Source organism: Pteropus vampyrus, unplaced genomic scaffold (genome assembly GCF_000151845.1).
Source record: "Pteropus vampyrus isolate Shadow unplaced genomic scaffold, Pvam_2.0 Scaffold399, whole genome shotgun sequence".
NCBI lineage: Eukaryota > Metazoa > Chordata > Mammalia > Chiroptera > Pteropodidae > Pteropus > Pteropus vampyrus.
In genome coordinates this window covers 829,583-850,676 of record NW_011889180.1, presented here as the reverse complement: position 1 = coordinate 850,676, position 21,094 = coordinate 829,583, and the positions used below count along the sequence as shown (strand labels likewise).

At 38.4% G+C, this 21,094-nt stretch overlaps 2 protein-coding genes and 1 pseudogene across 5 annotated transcripts in view; 2 read left to right on the top strand and 1 right to left on the bottom strand.

Moving 5' to 3' along the window:
* Nucleotides 1-11,334: 11,334 nt before the first annotated feature.
* On the bottom strand, nucleotides 11,335-11,453 carry LOC111731806 (annotated as a pseudogene).
* A 2,293-nt stretch (nucleotides 11,454-13,746) lies between these two features.
* On the top strand, nucleotides 13,747-19,850 carry CMTR2 (cap methyltransferase 2). Of its 4 annotated transcripts, none has more exons than XM_011380654.2 (2): nucleotides 13,747-13,856; nucleotides 16,319-19,850. In XM_011380654.2, exon 2 carries the CDS (start codon nucleotides 16,338-16,340, stop codon nucleotides 18,636-18,638), a length of 2,301 nt encoding a protein of 766 aa, XP_011378956.1. In that variant the 5' UTR covers nucleotides 13,747-13,856; nucleotides 16,319-16,337; the 3' UTR covers nucleotides 18,639-19,850. The 4 variants fall into 4 exon arrangements, with proteins under 4 accessions (XP_011378956.1, XP_011378954.1, XP_011378955.1 ...); XM_011380652.2 differs by lacking the exon at nucleotides 13,747-13,856 and adding an exon at nucleotides 13,917-14,052; XM_011380653.2 differs by lacking the exon at nucleotides 13,747-13,856 and adding an exon at nucleotides 14,066-14,298.
* The window catches only part of HYDIN (HYDIN, axonemal central pair apparatus protein), a 351,593-nt gene continuing 344,417 nt past the window's right edge, over nucleotides 13,919-21,094 (top strand). Inside the window, exon 1 of the mRNA XM_023523662.1 lies at nucleotides 13,919-14,052. The gene's annotated coding sequence lies outside the window, so the exon portion shown is untranslated. The remainder of the gene's footprint in view (nucleotides 14,053-21,094) is intronic.

The window sequence follows — 21,094 nt, the reverse complement described above, 5'->3', positions numbered from 1 at the left end:
ACACACACACACACACACACACATACACACTCTCATAGGAAATGTGCACACCATGCTCTCTCTCTTTCCTCATATCTGGCTTTCCCTATTTATCTCAGCATAGCAGATATGGCTGCCCTATAGTTTTTCTGATTAATATCTTTGATTTCAAGCCCCTAGCAGAAACCAGTGAAGGTCTCTGGATTGCAATTCAGAATTTCCCAGTGGGGAGAATCTAATTAGCCAGGTTTGGGCCAGGTAACATCTCCAGTCAGATGTGGTTAGGAGCTCACAGTCATTTAGCCTGCCCCTCTGAGTAATGCGGACAGAGGCAGTTATCTGAGAAGGGCACCGTGGTGGGCAGCTTCTGATACGGCTCCCAGTGATCACTCTTGCTGGTATCCATTCCTCTGTGTGATCCCCTTGAGTGTGGGCTGGATCTAGTGACTCTCCCTTCGAATGAATAGACTATGCCAAAATAAGGTTGCAAAAGACTGGGACTTCCATCTTGCCCAAACTCTTTCTGGTTCTTTTTTATTTGCTCTCATAAAGCAAGCTGCCTTGTTGTGCCTTATGCAGAGGTCCATGTGTCTAGGAGAGGAGGGCAGTATCTGATCAAGTGCCAGCAAGGAACTGAACCCTGCCATTGACCACAGGAGTGAGCTTGGAAGCATATCCTTTCCCAGCCAAGACTTGAGATGACTGTGGCTCCAGCGGCCACCTAGATTATAGCCTTGTGAGTGACCCAGAGCCAGAGGCAGCCAGTTGTGCTCAGATTCCTGACCCACAGAAACCGCGAGATAACAGATGTTTTAAACTACTAAGTTGTTTGTAGCCCACCGTTCCAGAAGTCCCATCCCTAAGCTACTGAATTTGGGGGATAGTTCATTATGCAGTGATAGAGAAGTAATACAGGCACCTCGTAACTAGAGAGGCTCTTAGGTCGGATAACCTGTGTCTTGTCATAACTTCAGGCTGTGTGATTTTGTGCAAGTTATTGAACCAATTCGAGTTGCATTCTCTTCTGCAAAATAGAGATACTAGTAATAATATGGTTGCTGTGAGGTCTAAATGAGTAATTCAATGCCAGCACTTAGTTTAGCTATATTAACATTAATTAATTAATATGAAGGATATCAAGTTAGCTACTGTTGCTCAGCTTTTACAGCTCTGCTAACCCTATACACTGCATTATTTGTGCCTCAGTTTCTTTTTCAAAGAAGTCTGGAGAATTCTATGCCCCTTATAAGAATGATATAGAGATGAACATAAAATGTCCACAAATTTCCTTGAAGCAAATGCCTATTTAACTATTTAACACAGACAACTATTTCCATTTTATTCACTTTGGTTTTACAGTAAAGAACAATTTCATATCATGGAGAAGTCAAATAAAAACAGAATTTGGATTCTCAGATTCAGAATATCAAAAAATATGAGTTAGTGGAACAGAATTTTTTTTTTTTTTTTTCAGTTTCCTTCACACAAAGGCATCCAACGACCTTCTGCAGCCAATTATTTTGTGCGTGGAAATGCCAGGGCACGATGCAGGTGGCAATCCATCACAGAGATGCAGCCTGAAGATGAAGAGCACGCGGGTAATCATTGGCGCTTAAAAGGCTTCTGCCTTCTGACGCCAAAGCCCATGGTGTCAAAGGTTTGATGGGATTTGCTCATTAATCGCAAGCTTGAATGTTTAGTTACTCTGGTTTCCGTTCTCCTTGGGGATGCTGTTTTTCTCCCACTGGGAGCCGTGGCCCCTGTGTGATGGTGGGAGATGTCGGGTTTGCAGATCTTCCACCTAGCTCACCTCCATCTTTTCACGGCTCCATCCCAAAGCCGCTGCCCAAGGCCACATTTCCTACCTGTCTCCTTCCGCTATTCTGGGGCCTTATGACTGCATCAGGACTGAGCTTGCCCGCCCTCGTCTCCAGATTCATTCACAGGACTCAGCTTCCTCCCCGAGCCTGGCTGCTGAGTAAGGGGCAGCTTCCTGGATTTCCCTTACGTGTGCTGTCCTAATGTCAAGCACAACAAAAGCCCTTTCTGTGTTAAGGGTGACGCTACTCCATGCTGAGAAAATAACAGGCAGCAGAAAGAGTAAATGGGAAGTGTGGTCACTAGATACCCTTCACAAGAAATACCAGGCTCTCTGAAGAGGGCCTGCCGCTGCCATGAGCCTGGGGTGCGTTAGGGTCTCCTGAGGTCACCACATTTCATCTTCCCCACCCCCACCTGACCCCTGTCCCTAAGGATGGTAGGGAGAAATTGCCAGTTTCCTCATAATTTAAAAAACTATTTTTTTTTGCTTCTAGAATCACCGTCCCCCATCACACAATATAATAAAATTTAAAAATAATTACCGGTAACGGCCAAAGAAGGAAAGAGGTTTATCCTCATAAACTGAAAAATGTCCAACAAGAAGAAAAATGAATGATTTTGGTGTGACTTAGGGCGACTCCTTCATCACTCTTTTCTCCTAGAAGTGAGACATGGGAGGGAAGTGAGTTGGACCCTGAGAATTCTCGCCAGTGCCCCTGATTTGGGTAGAAGCTGCTAAAGTTGGGAGTAGGGAGCTTAGAGAAAAGTCAAGGAAATCTCTTCCAACAGCAGAGGTTCCCATCTATGATCTCAGTGTGGCAGCTGAGCCAGGAAAAGTCCCCAGGTATCACTGGCTGCCAGGACTCCATGCTGAGTCAGGGGACCGATTTGAAACCTAAGGCTATCTGCCCCCAACTCCACACCCCCCCCCACACACCCCCAATTGGAAGAGGGAGAACTCCAACTCCGACATTAACAAAATCTTAGAAGAAAGGGTAAGCCCAGTCCTATACCAAAGGCTGCAGGAAGTTTGCCAAGCTCTTTCCAAGCTCCTGCCCTCAGGCTGTAGAAAAGTGGGCGGAATGCAAGCCCCAGGCCTCAAAATGTAGCAGATAAGGTTTGTCAGTGAGAATTCATTCTCTTTCTATCAAAGTAAAAAAGAACTGGGTAGAGCTGCAAATAGGGCAAAGAAAAAAGGTGGTAGCTGACCGGGTTGGTGGAATCAAGATGTTTTTTAAACATGGAACTGGATGAGTGAATAATAGAAAGGAGAAATAAATTATAATTCTATTAGGCAATGGCCAGCTGGCTCTAGCCTCAGTAGTGAGCTCTGGGTTGGAGAAGTAGATTTGAGAATCATCAACATATTTAAGATTGCCTGGGGGTTAGATGAGGTATTTTAGGGGAGCATGTAGACTCAGATGAGTAAAGGGCTTAATAGAGAACTCTGATGATACCAATATTTAGTAAATAGATAGAGGTATTGGAGCCTACAAAGAAATCTACGGAAGAATGACTATAGTTGATCTCACAAAAGTCACAGAAAGAAAGTGTTTCAAGAAGGAAGATCACAGGGTTGAATAGTGCTAGAAAATCACTAAAGATAGGGCAGAGATTGAGAGAAAGATAAATACCATATGATTTCACTTATACGCAGAATCTAAGGAACAAAAAGAACAAACTAATCAAATACTGACAAATATAGAGGATAATTTGGTGACAGACAGAGGGGATGGGGGTTGGGGAGCTGGGAGAATGGGGTGAAGGGTTAAAGAAGTACAAATTAGTAGTCAATAGATGGTCACGGGGATGGGGAGCACAGCATAGGGAATGCAATTAGCATTAATATATTGGCTAGGTGGAAAACCACAGGAGTGAAGGAGCAATTAAGGGGATCGTTTTATAAATTATATAAATGTCTAACCAATGTACTGAAACTAATAAAAAAAAAAAGATAGGGCAAAGAATTCCGGGTTAGATATAGCAACAAAGGAAGTCATTTGGGGTGTCCAATGAGAGCGTTTCAAGGACGTAATGGAGGAGAAGCAAATTTTTAATGTGTTGACGAGTTACTGGGAGATGATGAAGTGGAAACTGTGATCACATAACTCCTTCAAGAACTATGGCTGAGAAGGAGGTGGGGGAGAGATGATAGGGCAATGATTGGAGAAAGACACAGGTGTGATAGACCTTTTTTCAACATGGTAGAGACATGCATTTCTAAATGTTGACGGAAAGTTATCAGAATAGAGGGGGTGAGCAGGGAGAGGCTCGAAGTTCATAGATAGATAGAGAGACAAATAGACAGAGACATACAGAGTGAGGGAGGGGCGGGGAGAAGAGAGAGAGAGAGAATGAGAGAGAGAGGGAGGGAGGGATGGACAGACAGGCAGGCAGACAGACAGACAGACAGACTGAGACAGAGATACAGGAGAGAGAAATGATTGATGGAATCAAGTTTTCTGAAGGTAGAAAGACCTAGGACACAGAGAAGAGAAGGAGGGATTAGTCTTACATATGTATTCCATCATGACAGGAAGGATAGGAGAGTGGGTATTGATTCAGATAACTTAGGAATGCATCAGTGGCAGAATTCTGAAGGAGTTCTCTTCTGATAGCTTCTATTTCCTTGGTGAAGGAGGCGAGGTCATCTTCTGACAATGAGTGAGAGGACCATAGGGCAGGAAGAGTGGAAGAAGTTTGATATAGTCCCTGAGAAAGAGAAAGACTAGTCATTTGGAAACTTAGAAAGGGAGTGGAGGAATGAAAGGGAGTCCTTTGTTTCATTTTCAGCCCACTGTTCCCAAGAAATAGATCTCTTTTCTTTTTAAAACGTTGAGAGTGTTCAATATGAGCGATCAAGGAGGGTGTGGATAAGCGGGGCTTGAATTCTTCTGCGTCCCTTAAGAGTCAGGTCAGAAAATTCTTCTTATTCCTGTTGGTTTCAGCTTTGAAAGCGGTTCTTTTGTGAGCCTTCCTCAACTCCTTGGCTTGGAATTATGAGAGGATTGTCGACCTAATCACAGTAGGAACTGTGGAAACCATTGGAATCAGGATCCTGGTATTTGGGTTGAGGCAGAAAAGATGTTCAGTGAAGAAACTAGACATGGAGGGGGGTGTCTATTTACCATCTTCTACGGCGAGGTCTACAAGTTATGGCCCGTAGGCCAACTCCAGTCCACTGCTGGGTTTTGTAAAAGTTTCATTGCAATACAGTCATGCCTATGGTTACTTTGCAGCTACAACACCAGAGTCGAGTGGTTGTGACAGAGACCCGATGGTCCACGAAGCCGAAAATATTTACTATTTGACACTTTTACAGAAAATGTTTGCCAGTTTTGTTCTAGAGGGAAAGTGGAAAGGTTTCAGAGGAAGGATAACCTTGAAAAGAATCCCAACTTCCGAGTGTTTTCTTTTCCACAGAATAAGGACACCATTCATTAAATCGTCCTTTCATTTAACAAACATTTATTGATTGCTTACTGTGTGCCAGAAGCTGGGAGTGCAGAGATCAATAAGATCCAGTCTCGTCCTTTCAAAGACCACAGCAGAGATAGATGGGTAAACAAATAGTTGGAATACTTAGAGATAAATGCTATGCGTGTGCTATGGGGAGGAAGGGGAGGTGTCTCACCTGGCCCAGATGGGGCTGAGAAGGCTTCACAGAAAACAGAAGAGGGACCCACCAGCATGTAGGGTTGCCGTGGATGAGAATGAAACCAGTTAGGATTGTTACAGCATGAGTAAAGATCAAGGAGAATCAGGAAGGGGGATTCTTGGAAATGATAGAAGGGGTAAGTGAAGGGAGATGGAGAATGAGCAGTGAGAGAGGCAGAGGAGAGTCAGGAAGGAATCAGGGATATCAATGGGACACCATTTCACCACCCTGCCCTTGACACCCCTCCCAAGCTGGCTATTGCCTTCCCTGTGGAGGCCCAGCTATGGTTTCAACAGAACATTCATGGTAGTCACCATCAATCATTTGGAATTTGCCCCTGAGATAAAACCTATTGGTGATCTTAAGGTATATACAAGCAATCCTAGGGTATACAAAAATAATTTGTTAACTATGAAGCACCCTCAAAATGTAATGTGCTATTGCTACCAGTCATTAATAAAATAAAATGAAATAAAAACCAAATAATATGGTAATATGTGTAATTCAACCCAGATATCAGAATTTGAAATCTTTTTTGGTAATATACACATAGCACAGGACGTAACCTATTTTTAATAGATTTGTTAGACTGTTTTCAAATGGAATCTGAGAAGCATACTCATTCCTGAAGATCGTACATGTGATTGAACTGAACAAATGGAGTTTGAAGAGATGGAAGAATGAGACAAAAAATCCTCCTTTATATGTTTAAAATTTTAAGAAAATATTTCAAACATTCAGAATATTCTCAGACAATAGAATAATATAACACCCATGTATCCATTACCTAGATCTTAAAAGTGCTAATATTTTACCGTTGCTTCAGAGCATAGTAAAAAGAGTAAAAACATTACAGATACAGTTGATGTCCCTTTTGTGCCTCTTACCCATCCTCTTTATCCTCCCAGAGGTTACCACTCTCTGGAATTTAGTGTCTATCTTTTTCATTCCTGCTTTTACATTTTTACCACATTTATATCAATAAACATTAAGCAGAATTGTTTCATGTGTTTTTAAACATTACATAAATGGTAAGGCAATGTAAAACTGTTCTGCCACTTGCCTTTATCATTCCACATTATGTTTTTGAAATGCATCCATGTTGGTCCATGTGTTCATTCATTTTGCAGCTGGTCTTCTTTCTGCTCTTTGGAACCTGCCCAAATTGTGGAAGACAAAAATCAGAGAGATCTGACAGCTTCTCAGGGGCAGGTATGAAATAATTTGGTCTCAATTGTATTCTCTTTTTACTCTTTCTTCTCCTTAGTCTCCCTCCCTCTTTTCCTCTCCTGCTCTATTAAGGATTTTGAATATAAAAAGAAACAGCAAAAGGAGGCTATCTCTGAAAGGAGGGTCTGAATTTAGCTTCTTGCCTTCCAGAAAAGAACAGACATTTTTCAGGAGCAGCTAACATTTATCAGATACTGGCTGAATGCAAGAACCTGGACTAATCACTTTACAATCACTTTGTAATGTTCACTGCATCCTTGGAAGTCTTCCTGGCTAAGGTCACATAGCTAGGAGGTGGAGATTTTAACCCAGGCACCCAGAAGCCAAAGCTGATGTACTTAGTTATTCAAAAGGTGAACCCATATTGATCACAAGGAAGGACAGTGTTAGGTGAGCTATTAATAGGAAGAAGCCCTAGAGCTAATGTTTTAACAACTTTTGGCATTGATTTCACTTCTAAAATAAGTATCATAATGACTGTTACTAACAAATAATAATAAAGTACTTACTTAAAAATTCACAAGATTGAGTGTTACTTTAGTTTTTTTCACCCGAACTTCAGCCTCCTATTGATTTTTAACTCCCTCCCGGATATTTCCACTTAACTATTCCACTATTATTCCTAACTCTATAAGAACCAAATTTAATTATTTCCTTACTTCTTGACCATTTTCTATTGCAGCAGATTCTGGCACCTCAGTCTTGCTTCCGTGATCCTCCATACTCTGACTCTTCTCTACCTGTTATGGACTGAATTGTGTCCCCCAAAATTCATATGTTGAAACCCTCCCCCGCAATGTGATGGTATTTAGAGACAGGGCTTTTGGGAGATAATTAGGTTTTTATGAGGTCACAAGGGTGGGGTCCTCATGAAGGGATTAGTGCCCTTGTAAGGAGAGACCAGAGGGCTTGCTTTCCTTCTCTCTGCCTTGTGAGAACACAGTGGGAAGGTATCCAGCTGCCAGCCGGAAAGAGCTCTCACCAGGAACCAAATCTACCAGCACCTTGATCTTGGACTTCCCCCAGGCTCCAGAACAGTGAGAAATAAGTTTTTGTCATTTGTCACCCAGTCTGCGATAGTTCGATATAGCAGCCTGAACTAAGACACTGCCTATATAGCATTTCAATCTTAACTTTCTGACCCTTTTCTTCGGTTACTCTTTTTCTTGTCTGTTTTTTTTTCACCTATGTTATTTTCTGAGCGAGGCTGCTACTCCTGCTCCCCCACCCACCAACCCCCCACGAAATAACAGTAGCCTTTTAAGACAAAAACTAAAGTTTCTTTTCCCCATCTTTTTCCTACTAATTTCCCCTTCTTTAGATTCCTACAACACTTAATCTGTATCATACAATAGAGCACTTAGTTGCATAATCTTTTTTGTTTTTAAACATCTTTGTAAACATCTCGTATCTGCAATGAAATGATTAATGCTTCAAGGGTGGTCCATAACTTGTATTCCATTCTACATGTCAGTGTTTCCCAACCTTTTAAAAAAAGCTCCTGAGCCAATCTCACAGTAATATTTATTCTCTCTTAAACCCTTAAATTAAAAAAAAAGTCATTTTGGTCATTTTTACATGGGAGAAAATAAAGAAGTGATTTAAAGTAAAAAATGTATTTTAGGTCAGCATATTATTAATGCTTATATTATCAGTCTTGTTTTAAAGTTCATTTTAAATATAATCTTTAATAATATTCATAACATATAAAAACACATTTTGACTTTGCCCCATTTAGTAAGTGACTCACTCTGTTTAGTTAACTTTAACTATGTAAGAAAAAAACATGAATTGCTGGGAAATAAATTTTAAGAAAGAAGTTTCATACTGAGTTTTAGTCCTGAATGCATATTAAAATGCAGTATAAAGTTTAACTGTGCGTTACAGGACCAAAAAATAGACAAAAACTACATTCATGACCTGATGTTTTGAATTCTTATATTTATGCTTAAAAATCAAATGATTTGTGTCAATAACTTTTATTTTCTAAATGATAAGAAAGAAGAGATTTCAGGCTGCAGTTTTCAAGCACCTTCCCACAAATACCACAACGTAGATGCTCTGCTCAATAGCTGAATAGACAAATTGGTTAATTTTTTACTCTATTTTCTCTTTTAAAGATTGAGTTTTGACAACTTAAGGTGTTGTGTGAGAATTTTGATCAGAATGCAATTTAAAGATCTTGCGAAGATCCTCATGAGGGAAATTGAAAGAGTTATTATAAAATTTGTAACTTTTGTTGACTTCTAGAATTTCACCATCGGTGTTTTCTTATTTCCTGCCTTTAAACCATGGTGTTTTCCATGCAGCAAGAAGAGAGTAAGTGGAACAATATGGGACAAAGAACAGGAACAATTTAAGATTGTGTAATGGTCAAAACCAAGTATGATGGTGTTCACTAAATGACATAAATGAATCAAATGAGCCATAAGAACACTTGCCGAGTCTCTCCCAAGTCCATTGCTGTTCACCTAAATCTCACTCCGAGGCTCTGTTTCCTTTGTTAATGGGAAATACTAGATTCTCATTGTATATTTGTTTGTATTTATGTTTTAATGAAAAAAGATTCCATTTCTGCCTTATAGGATGTGAATCTCTATTTCCCCCAATATTTTATTATGAAAAAAATTTCAACAGAGAAAAGCTGAATTACATAGCAAACAGCCACGTATTCATCACCTAGATTCTACAGTTGTGAACATTTCACTTTACTCATTTATCATTGATTCATCTCTCTATTCATCCATAGGCACTTTATGTGTGATGCATTTCAAAGTAAGGTGCAAATGTCAGTACAATTCTCCCCCAGACACTTCAACATGCATATGGTTAACTAGCTAGCACTCATTATTTGTTTAGGGTTCTTTCCTTTTTTTTAGATAAAATTTATTTTTTAGTGAAATTCTCAAATCTTAATTATACCATTTGATGAGTTTGGGGGGTACATATACCTCTTCACCTACATCCTCTGTGAAAATATTTAACATCTCCATTGCGCAGGAAAACTCCTTCTGGGGTTTTATGATTCGTCACCTCACAGAATCTGAGGATGTAATTAGAGACTCAGAAAGTTGATTGGTGATAAATGACCACAGAAGCAGTTTAGTTTCTGTTTGCTTAGACAGAGAAATATAATCAGAGCAAAGGCTGGGGAGTGAGTTGTTTTAATTTATGTATGCTACTTCTCAGTGTCACTCGGGAACTGGAAAGAATAATTAATTTTAACTTGCTTCCACTCAGATACTATGTATGTTCATTAAAATATATGTTTAAAAGTTGGTACTAAATACATTCACATAACTGTGCATTTTTATGCAAATTTGCAAATATATTAGTGCAGGGTTGGTTATTTTCTTTCAACTTTTTAAAGTTTCAGGTATTAATTTTTTTCATTCATAACATTTCATCTTTTCCAAAAACTTTGCAATAAATTTACCCTCCTGTATTTAGGACAAAATGAATGAAACGGATCGTTTTTTTTTTTCTTTTCTCTTTTAAAAAAAATTTCTGGCCTACTGTAAGTATTTCTGACATGAATATGGACTATAAAGTTGTTTTTAAATTACTGAAGTCAATTTCTAGGAATTCTTTGTGGAATCGAGTGCCCTTGGAGTCAGGCCGACATATGTCCAAACCCTGACTCTGCTAATTGCCTAATCATTTTGATCCTTGATTTTTTTGTGTATGAAATGGGAACAATACATGAATTTATCTCATGGAATTGTTGAGAGGATTAAATTAAAAAAAAAAGACAGTCTTCAGTGCTTAGCACATCTTATGTATTCAAATATGTTAGTTAATTGCGTTAGTTAATTTAGTAAAGACTGTCTCTCTATAAGCTTTGTTGTTTAGAATATTCCTGATTATATTTTTAAACCTTAGGGAACACAGTGATTGTGTTTAAGAGATCGCATATCCTTCCTCTAACGTTTAGTCCTACGAAAGAACAGTATCTACAGATTTTAATTTTTCATTAACATTCATTAAGAATCAGATGTAAAAAGTACTCGATTCCCACCAGTAACTGAAACGAAAAATTCACACCACCAAAAGTTGGTGAGGACGTGAAGCAACCAGAATTCTTACGTATTGTGGGTAGGGATATATGCTGGTGCAAGCACTTTGGAAAACAGGAGTTTTCTTAAAGAGTTACACATACATCTACTCAGTGTTTCTCAAAATGGCAATAATGTTGAGGTTGATAAACCCTGATCCACTTCATGACCCAGCCATTCCCCGCCTAGATATTTACCCAAGAGTAAAGAAAACATACACTCACAAATATGTACTGGGATGTTCATAGCAGGTTTATTCATAATAGCCCAAACTGGAAACAGAACTCAGATGTCCATCAAAAGGAGAACAGATAATTAAATTGTGGTCTATCCATACAATTGCATACTTCTTAGCAATACGAAGGAACAAACTACAGGTACATGAAACAGCAGGGATGAATATTGACAGGGTTCAGAACATGCTATCCCAAATTATGGTGCCTTGGCATATTAGATTTTTTAAGCTAAAGGAATTTGAGAAATGGCAGGTGCAGCACTCTCTGACCTTGCCCTCAAGCAGATCACAAGACCCTCATGTGAGGTGTGCTCTTCCTATACCTGGAAGAAAAGAACAATTTTTTTTTTTTTTAAAGCTTGTAGCACCTAGTATTCCTACATGATCTCCCATCTAAGTACTAACCAGGCCCGACCCTGCTTAGCTTCTGAGATCAGACGAGATCGGGCATGTTCAGGGTGGCATGGCTATAGAAAAAAATAAAAAAAAAAGAACAATCTTATCTCTGAAGATGCAAGGACTCCAAGAAGAATCTGAATGAACATGTCTTGTAAATTTTCCCCAGGTTTATTCCTCTTAGTTCATATCCATTTGTCATATTTTCCCACTACTCATCAAACCTAGTAGAAAAATACTCAGGTTTAATGGCTTCTTCAGGTCTTCATTTCCCTCTTAAAGGCTCTCATGTCACATAAAACATATTAGTAAATTTATATGCTTTTCTTTTGTTAATAGAGTCCCAGCTAAGAACCTGGAAGGGTAGAAGGAAAAAGAGTTTTCCTCCTCAACAATAAAAAAGTATTTACAAAAATTATAAACAGTAATGATTGAATATGTATGAAATTCTAGAATAGATGAAACTAAACTCTGGTGATAGAAAAGCAGATCAGTAGTTGCTTCTTGTGGGTGGGAGATTGATTGGGAAGGGGCTTGAGGGACTTTTCTAAAATATTTAATAGGCATTTGGCAAAACTGGTTGAACTGTACACTTAAGACCTGAGCATTTGACAGTATGTAAATTATACCTTAAAGGAATTGGGGGGAAAAAAGGCAACTAACTCGTGAGTTTGGAAGATCTTGGAAGCTCTTTTTCTTCTAATCAGCTTCCTGTTGGTTGACCCTCGTACTCTCCAACATTTATATTTTCAGTCTTTTTCATTTTTGCCATTCTAATGTGTAATTGAATCTTATTATGGGTTTAGTTTACATTTCCCCAGGCTAATGAACTTGAGCATCTTTTCATATTTTATTGGCCTTTGGATATCATCTTTAAGTGTTTGTTTTAGATGTTTGCTCATTTTTTCACTGGGAACATTTATATTTCTTGTAGGAGGTTTTTGTTTGTTTGTTTGTTTACTTGTAGGAGCTCTGGATAGAAGTCCTTTGTCGAGTTATATATTCTGGATGCAAGTTCTTTGTTGTACAAAATAACTTCTCCTACTCTATAGATTGCCTTTTCACTCTCAATGGTGTCTTACGATGAATACATGTTCTTAATTTTAACATAGTTCAATTTATATAATTTTAACATAGTTCAATTTATGATTTGTGCTTTTTCTGTCTTGTTACAAATTTTTTGCCTACTTCGAGATCACAAAAATGTTATCTTATGTATTCTGCTATAAGTTATAGTTTAACTTTTAAAATATAGATTATCAATCCAAATGAAATGTATTTTGGTTTATGATGTGAGGTGAGTCCAAATAAAGTTATTTCCATATGGATTTCCAAGTGACTTATCATTATTTTTTGAAACATTTTTTTCTCCATTGATGCACATCCTGGAAGATTTGTTAAAAATATATTTCATTATATAGTAATATAGTAATTATATAGTAATATATAATGAAATATATTTTTAAATACTATATATATAGTATTTACATAAATATTTCAAACTCTACACTTCTATAGTCTCCTATTTCCACGCAATACTGTGAACATACAGCCTATTAATGGCTGCATAATATCCCATTATATGTATGTAGCATAAAGATTTTAATTAATTCTCTTATTCAGTTTCCAATTTTGTTATTGTTATTAAGGTGCTGAAATGAACATTTTGTCCAAAGCGAGTGCCAGTTGTGTTTCCTAAAGATAAATTGTTGGGAGTGGGAATTTCTGGGCTTAGGTGCAAGGCCATTTTAGTTTGCCTTCTTTAAAGTCTGTATCAATTTTTACTTCCAACCACAGTATATGAACCTATTTCTCCACATTTTCACCAACAGTGGCCGTCATCGATCTTTTAAAATCTTTGCTGAATTAGGCGAAAACTTTTCATTTCCAATTTTTTCATAATAGGTTAAACAACTTTGCATATTCTTATTAGCTGTTTTACTCTTTCTGGATGGCCTGTTCAGATCTTCGCCCATTTTTCTTCTGAGGTTATCTTTTCCCTAGGTTTATAAACATAATAACAGAGTGTTATTTCGCAGTTTCTCCAGTATGGCTTTTAACCTCGCCTCCTGTTTCGAGCACCAGTTTTAAATCAACCTGTACTAAGAATAAAATTCTGCGGAAAAGCTTTAGAAAGCCTCTGGGATCCAGGGGCCACGTTGGCGGAGCCAGCGTGTCCTGGACAGGTTTGTTTCGCCCCATCCCACCCTTTCACAGAGGGAGCGGGGCCAAAGGTCGCTACGTGTACTTCTAAGCGCGCAGCTAGTGTTGCCATAGACACTGTGCGGATGAAGGCTGGTGCTGTCCAGCTCCAGCGCCCGCGGAGAAGCACATCCTAGCAAGCCAAGGCCTTGGCACTGCGTCCCCGGCGTGCGTAACGTTGACGCGTGACGTCAGCCCGGCCTCAAGGCGCGTGCGCAGTGTGTCTGTCAGAGCCCTCAGGCCGCCGTCTGCCGGCGCTCAGTGGCGGCACGGCCTGGAGGTGGATTTTCGCTCCCTGTGTTGGGAGGGCGGGTCAGCCCTCCTTCCTGGCCTGCGGGCGCGCCACCTCTCTCCCCTGCGGTGGGGGGCGCCGTAGACTCCCAGGAGCGGAAGTGGAGAATGGGCCCCCGGAGTGAGGAGAGCGAGTGAAGCACAGCCTCGCGAGAGTCTGGGGGCCGAGGTGGGCGTGAGCGAAGGTAATCCAGGCCCGGGTTCCGAGCCCGAGGCGTCCTTCGACCTTCCAGTGGGTGAAGCAGGGGCTGGGACTGAGGTTTCTCCAGGTCAGCGACCGGGCCGCTTAAAGAGAGCGTGGGACTCACTTCTACCAGTTGAAAGGAGATCTTGGGTGCCCCAGCCCAAAGTAAAGCGCTGGATCTATATTAGCTATTACTTTCACTGTTGCTAGGAGGAAGAGTTGGCGGAAACACTTCTAAAACTCCTTTGTGAGTGTTAGTTGAGAGGTAACAACTGTTGATGGGATCTTATGGGTTCTGTGTTAGGCCCATGAATTTTGCAGGTATTTCCTTTGTGGTTTTGGGCGCGGTGCTACATGACTTCATACTCGAGTCTGCAAAACAAGAATGCTAATACTGACCTTCTTAGCAGAATTATGATGCCACAGAGCTCTGTGGAGTGCTTAATGAAAGGGATAGAGGAACACATACTGGAAACTTTTCCCTTCCATTTTTTAAACCACATGCTTAAAAAAATTTTCGGTCATGCGTTGAAATGCTGGAGTGAAGTTGAAGTGCATTATTATAACTCACATTCAGAACCTCATTAGAAGAGTGTGAATGCTTGCAGTATTAAGCACTGTCTGGAACCTCTTGAGAGTGACATAAATGAGTAAACACACCGCTGAAAAAACAATACAAAGTAAATGCTACTAGAATGCAGTCTGGAAATTAGTGTAGTTATTGTAGTGCTAGCTCACCTTTCTTTCCTGTTTTAATCATCAAACATTGGCTTCTTGTGGGCTAGTTGTTTAGTTGTCAATTTTTTCATATTTAATATTTAGATTCTTTTTGAAAACTGGTGGAGAATGCATTGGCTTTAGTAAATAAATGCAGAACTCATGAACTGAAGCATCTATTGAGTGACATTGTGCTAACAAATACAGTTGACATTTGAACAGGTAGGGACTAGGGGCACTGACCCCCACGTATAACTTTAGATTCCACGAAAGCTTAACTCTCAATAACTTACTAGCATATTTCATATATGTATTATATACTGTATTCTTACAGTAAAGTAAGCTAGAGAAAAATTGTTATTAAGAAAATCATAAGAGAAAATACATTTACAGTATTTATAGAAAAGAATTTACATATAAATGGACCCATACAGTTCAAACCTATGTTGTTTAAGGGTCACCTATACCATATAATACTCTATCTGCAGGAATTAAGGACTTTTAACACTATGCCATTAAGCCATGCTTCTTTCTCTTTTAAATTCTGTTTCCTCTCCAGTAGACAGATGTTTTTGATTTCTGTGGCAGTGGTAGAACACAAAATGTAGGTGACTGTATATTCCGTAAGGATAGTTCTTCAGTTTAAAATTCTATTAAAATGTGTTAAGTTTTAGTGGCAAGAAGTTATAATATTTTGTGGTGTAAGCATGGAGCCACCTGACCAGATGAGGCAGGAATTTGTAGTTCAGAGATGTGGTGAGGTGAACTCTAGATCAGTTTAAGCGTTGAGCAGGAGGAGGCTAAGCAGTCAAGTACACAAGCTGTGGTGATGAATATTGGTGGCTTATAAAGGTGATTTGGTACTACCAAAGTACATGTCCTAGCAAGAGAGTGAGATCTGGGTGGAGGACATATTTGGCAGTTCTGGTTGGTAAATAAGTGAGCGGTGGTAGAGAGGCCTGGTAGCAGGATCAGTATTGGGTTGAGGTGCAGCATCTTCTGGATAGAGGTGAGATTTGGAAGAAGCTAAAAAAAAAAAAAAGAAAAGAAAAAGCTAAAACTCACTTGTTAGAGCTTCTTGATCAAATGATCAAAGGTCATGTTTAGGAATAAATCTCAGTCAGTGTTTTGGGGGCTCTGTGGGTGATACCTCAGCCATGGGTAGAGGAGAACTTTGGGGAGGAGCTAGAGGGGTTGCTATGGTAATAAGAGCTGCCCTTCACTGATGAATGTTCTGTGGTAAATGCTAGCATGTTTTATACTCATCTAAAAAAAAATACCTTTTTTAAAAAATAAGAAATGGAGACTCAAATATGTAAATTGCCCAAGGCCACTTATTAAGCTGTACGTCGCAGAGCTGGAATTCAAGCCCAGGTCTATTGGATATCAAAGCCTTTACTCTTTCTTTATTCCAGATTGCCTCATTATATAATGGAGTGGACATCAGCCTTCCCATTTTATGTGGTTTGTTATGACTGTGATCCAATTTGCTGTGGATGAGATTTCACTCACTAATAAATTTGATTCATTTATGTGTTTTCTTTTTCTAGATTTTAATTTAATTTGAAAATGAGTAAGTGCAGAAAGCTACCACTGGGTTCAAGTCCTGAGACATTCAGCCCAGATGTTGTTGCTGACATTTCTGAACTCTTTGCCAAGAACTTTTCTTATGGCAAACCACTTAATAGTGAGTGGCCGTTACCAGATCCCACTGAGATTTTCTCCTGTGATCACACGGAATTTGATGCATTTCTTGGTTTGAAGAACTCCCTAAATGAAGTAAAAAACCTACTGAGTGATAAGAAACTGGATGAGTGGCACGAGCACACTGCTTTCACTAATAAAGCTGGAAAAATAATTTCTCACGTGAGAAAATCTGTGAATGCTGAACTTTGTACTCAAGCGTGGTGTAAGTTTCATGAAATTTTGTGCAGCTTTCCAATTATTCCACAGGAAGCTTTTCAGAATGGAAAATTGAATTCTCTACACCTTTGTGAAGCTCCTGGAGCTTTTATAGCTAGTCTCAATCACTACTTAAAATCTCATCGATTCCCTTGTGATTGGAGTTGGGTAGCTAATACTCTGAACCCATACCATGAAGCAAATGACAATCTTATGATGATTATGGATGACCGACTTATTGCGAACACCTTGAATTGGTGGTACTTTGGTCCAGATAACACTGGTGATATCATGACTTTGAAATATCTGACTGGACTTCAGAATTTCATAAGCAGCATGGCTACTATTCACTTGATCACTGCAGATGGAAGTTTTGATTGCCAGGGAAACCCAGGTGAACAAGAAGCTTTAGTTTCTTCTTTGCATTACTGTGAAGTTGTCACTGCTCTGACAACTCTTGGAAATGGTGGCTCTTTTGTTCTGAAGATGTTTACTTTGTTTGAACATTGTTCCATAAACTTGATGTACCTGCTAAACTGTTCCTTTGACCAAGTCCATGTTTTCAAACCTGCTACTAGCAAGGCAGGAAACTCAGAAGTCTATGTGGTATGTCTCCACTATAAGGGAAGAGAGGTAATGCATCCGCTGTTATCTAAGATGACGCTGAATTTTGAGACTGAAATCACCAGGAAAGCTCTCTTTCCCCATCATGTGATTCCTGAATCTTTTCTTAAAAGACATGAAGAATGTTGTGTATTCTTTCATAAATACCAGCTAGAAACTATTTCTGAGAACATTCGTCTGTTTGAATGCATGGGAAAAGGGGAACAAACAAAGCTGAATAGTTTAAGGGACTGTGCTGTTCAGTATTTCATGCAAAAGTTTCAGTTGAAGTCTCTTTCCAGAAATAATTGGCTAGTAAAAAAATCTAATATTGGCTGTAGTACAAATACAAAGTGGTTTGGGCAGAGGAACAGATATTTTAAAACCTATAATGAAAGGAAAATGCTGGAAACTCTTTCGTGGAAAGATAAGGTGGCCAAAGGTTACTTTAATAGTTGGGCCGAGGAACATTCTACATATCATCCTGGGCAAAGTTCTCTTTTAGAAGGAACAGCTTCCAATCTTGAGTGTCACTTGTGGCATATTTTGGAGGGAAAGAAACTGCCAAGGGTAAAGTGTTCTCCTTTCTGTGATGGTGAAATTTTAAAGGCTCTCAATGAAGCAATTGAAAAGTCATTTGGAGGAGCCTTGAATTTGGATTCCAAGTTTAAGCCAAAAGAGCTGTATTGTTGTTCTTGTCACATTTTTTCTGAAGAACTGATGTTTTCTGAGTTGTTTAGCCTTACCAAATGCTTTCAGGATGGGCAGGTTGTAGAACCCAGCAACCAAATAAAGTGCCTGCTTGTGGGTTTTTCAACACCTCGTGATGTCAAGATGCATATACCATTGGAAGTTCAGCTCCTGGAATCAGCTGAGCTCATGAATTTTAGCTGTTCATTGCTTCATGATGGAGATCCAACTTACCAGCAGTTATTTTTGGACCGTCTTCTACAGTCATTACAGCAGCTTCATACAGGCGATGTTATGATTTTGCCTGTACTTTCTTGTTTTACAAGGTTTATGGCTGGTTTGATCTTTATACTCCACAGCTGTTTTAGATTCATCACATTTTCTTGTCCCATATCCTCTGAGCCCCTGAAGACCTGTGCAGTCCTGCTATGTGTTGGTTACCAGGACCTTCCAAATCAAGTTTTCCAATATTTGCAGAATGTGAATGAATTGTTGAGCACTTTGCTTAACACTGATGCACCCCAGCAAGTTTTACAGTTTGTGCCAATGGAAGTGCTGCTTAAGGGGGCACTACTTGATTTTTTGTGGGATTTGAATGCTACCATTGCTAAAAGACATTTGCATTTGATTATTCAGGAAGAGAGAGAAGAATTCATCAGTAGCCTTCAGTTATGAACTTGGACTTGTCCTTTCTGAAATTTAACTTTATGGCTTCTTACAGTTTCCATTGTTATTGCATCCCTTTGCTATTAATTTAAAGCCTTTCATTTTGGGGAATGGCCAACTTTTGTATCATTTAAAGTTCCATTATTTCTGGAAAGACATCAGCTAGTTCCCAGGATATGTATACCCATAGGCATAGAGGTTTTCATGTGCTGCAATCTATACAGTCATAATATTCAGCCTCGAACATGAGATGTGTGTACATGCTTGAGTATGGACACACCCATGCTTGCATATGCAGTTCAGTTGGTCTTATCTGCTTAAGATTTGCATCTGGGTGCCTTCAGTTTCAATTTTTTTTTTCCAATTTCCTCTTGATGACTAATGATTTTGATGAATTGATTTGATGAGAGGAGGCGAGTCACTCCTGAGCAACACAGATTTTCTTTAACATTGACCATGTCAGTTATGGATTTGGGGAACTCATCTTGCCAGATTTCTTGTTATGTGCCATTCGTTGCCTATAAGCCATTGACCCAGTTTACTTTATGGTTCAAATGAAGCTTTGTGAATATTTTACTAATCACAACCATCCAACTAGAGAGGATATCAGGACAGCTTCAAACCAAAGATCATGTTTAAAACAATGAAAAATTACCGTATCTAATACAGCCCTGTATCATGACAAGTTTTGTTTGGCAATGGTATAGTAATTTTTAACTTCCAGGAAATAATGTGTAAACTAAAAGATTTTTTAAAATAGGGAAGTAGTGTTTATAGTTTCATATTGCAGGACGTAAATGTGATAAATATAGTGGATACTGAAGGAAAACTTTAATACTTTTAGAATGATGGTTTAGCATTTAACATTTTTAAATCTTTAATTTCTTTTTTCAGTATGAAAGTAGCACTTGACCAGAAGTTTAACCATGAGATGATTATTTTATCAGTTCTGTTCGATTTCTGTTGAATCGCATGTATTTGACAATACACCTGAGCTTTTCTGGCAGACTGTTAAGCAAATCTTCATTACTTTGAAATTCCACAGAATGGAGAATATTTATATTCTTATGTGTGCATTTTAGACATTTTTGTTAGTTATGTGAAAAAATAGATGTATTCTCTGATGTATTTGGTTGATAAATATTAATCTGAATTTTTTTCATGTTCTTTGCTATTTTGAGTTACATTATAGATTCATGAATAAAGTCATTAGCAGAGAGATTTTGTGTTCGTCTTTTTTAAAGAGAATCATGGGGGAAGTTAAAAATATAACTTAGAAACAGATTTTTTTTAAGGAAGGTTTGAATGGGAGTTAATGTTCCTTCATTTCCTCTGATTTGTATTCATTAAAATTTAGTCCTTAATATTGTAATATTTATGGAAGCTCTACTTTGGGAAAGAAATTGAAAACTTAAAGGAGGGAGTAGAGGGGATAGATTTAGTTCCTGTCAGGGAGAGTGTTGGAGACCTGGAGGTAGATTTTTAAAAGAAAAGTGATTTCCTACTGGTGACTTTATGGAAGTAGTTCAAGTTGTATAATGATAGAAGTCTGACATAAAATTGATTACCATGAGAGAATTAAAACCACTCTCAGGAAACCATTTTGTATCTTGTAGTCTTTATGTGTTAGTTGGTTTGGTTCATTGTAATGATGCAGTTTATTTTTTACTTACTTTATTTGATTAGAATAAAATTGAAAGCTTAGCTCCAAGTTCTGGTATTAAAACTTCCTTTTAAAGCCCTCAAACAAATATTGAATGCTTAGTTTTGTAACACTAGTCTGTATTGGAATACATAATACACTAGTGTATACTAGAATATATTTTGTTTTTTAACCTGGCTTTTGGAATCAGTTGCTGTTTATCTGATTAATTGAATTCTTATTGCTTTAGAGGTGAGATATGACTTGAGGAAGATTCAAATTGAACTGGATGTGGATGGTAGGTACCAATGATTTATAGGCATTTCTCTTTGAGAAAAAGGGGAGAAAAAATGCTTTCCAAAACATGAATGAAAATATAGAGGGCAGTAAGTGAGAGATAGTTTGTATAGTTTATCAGGATAGTTACTGTTCTTTAAAAACAGTATTGTTTGGTAGATCTCGAGAATTTTAATTGTGATGCTTTTTGAAGAAAATTTTTAACAGCCAAAAAATTTAAACTTCATGTGTTCCCTAAAATCTTAGATGAGAAAGAGGTCTTAATAAATTTAATTTCTTCAACTTTTAAATTTTATGCCTCCTAGAAAAAATTCAGTTTTATATTTTAGTGGAGGCTTTTACATATTATCCTACTGTTACTGAAATATTTAAATGCATTGAAAAGGTCTTTTCTGAAATAAAATTAGAATCCAAATTTGTGGACTTCACTCTATCTTTAAAATAGTTATTTTGTTTAAAAAGGTATGTTAAATTTTTTTCTCTTTCGAAGATCTTGGATTAAAAAATAGGAGAATTGAAAAAAACG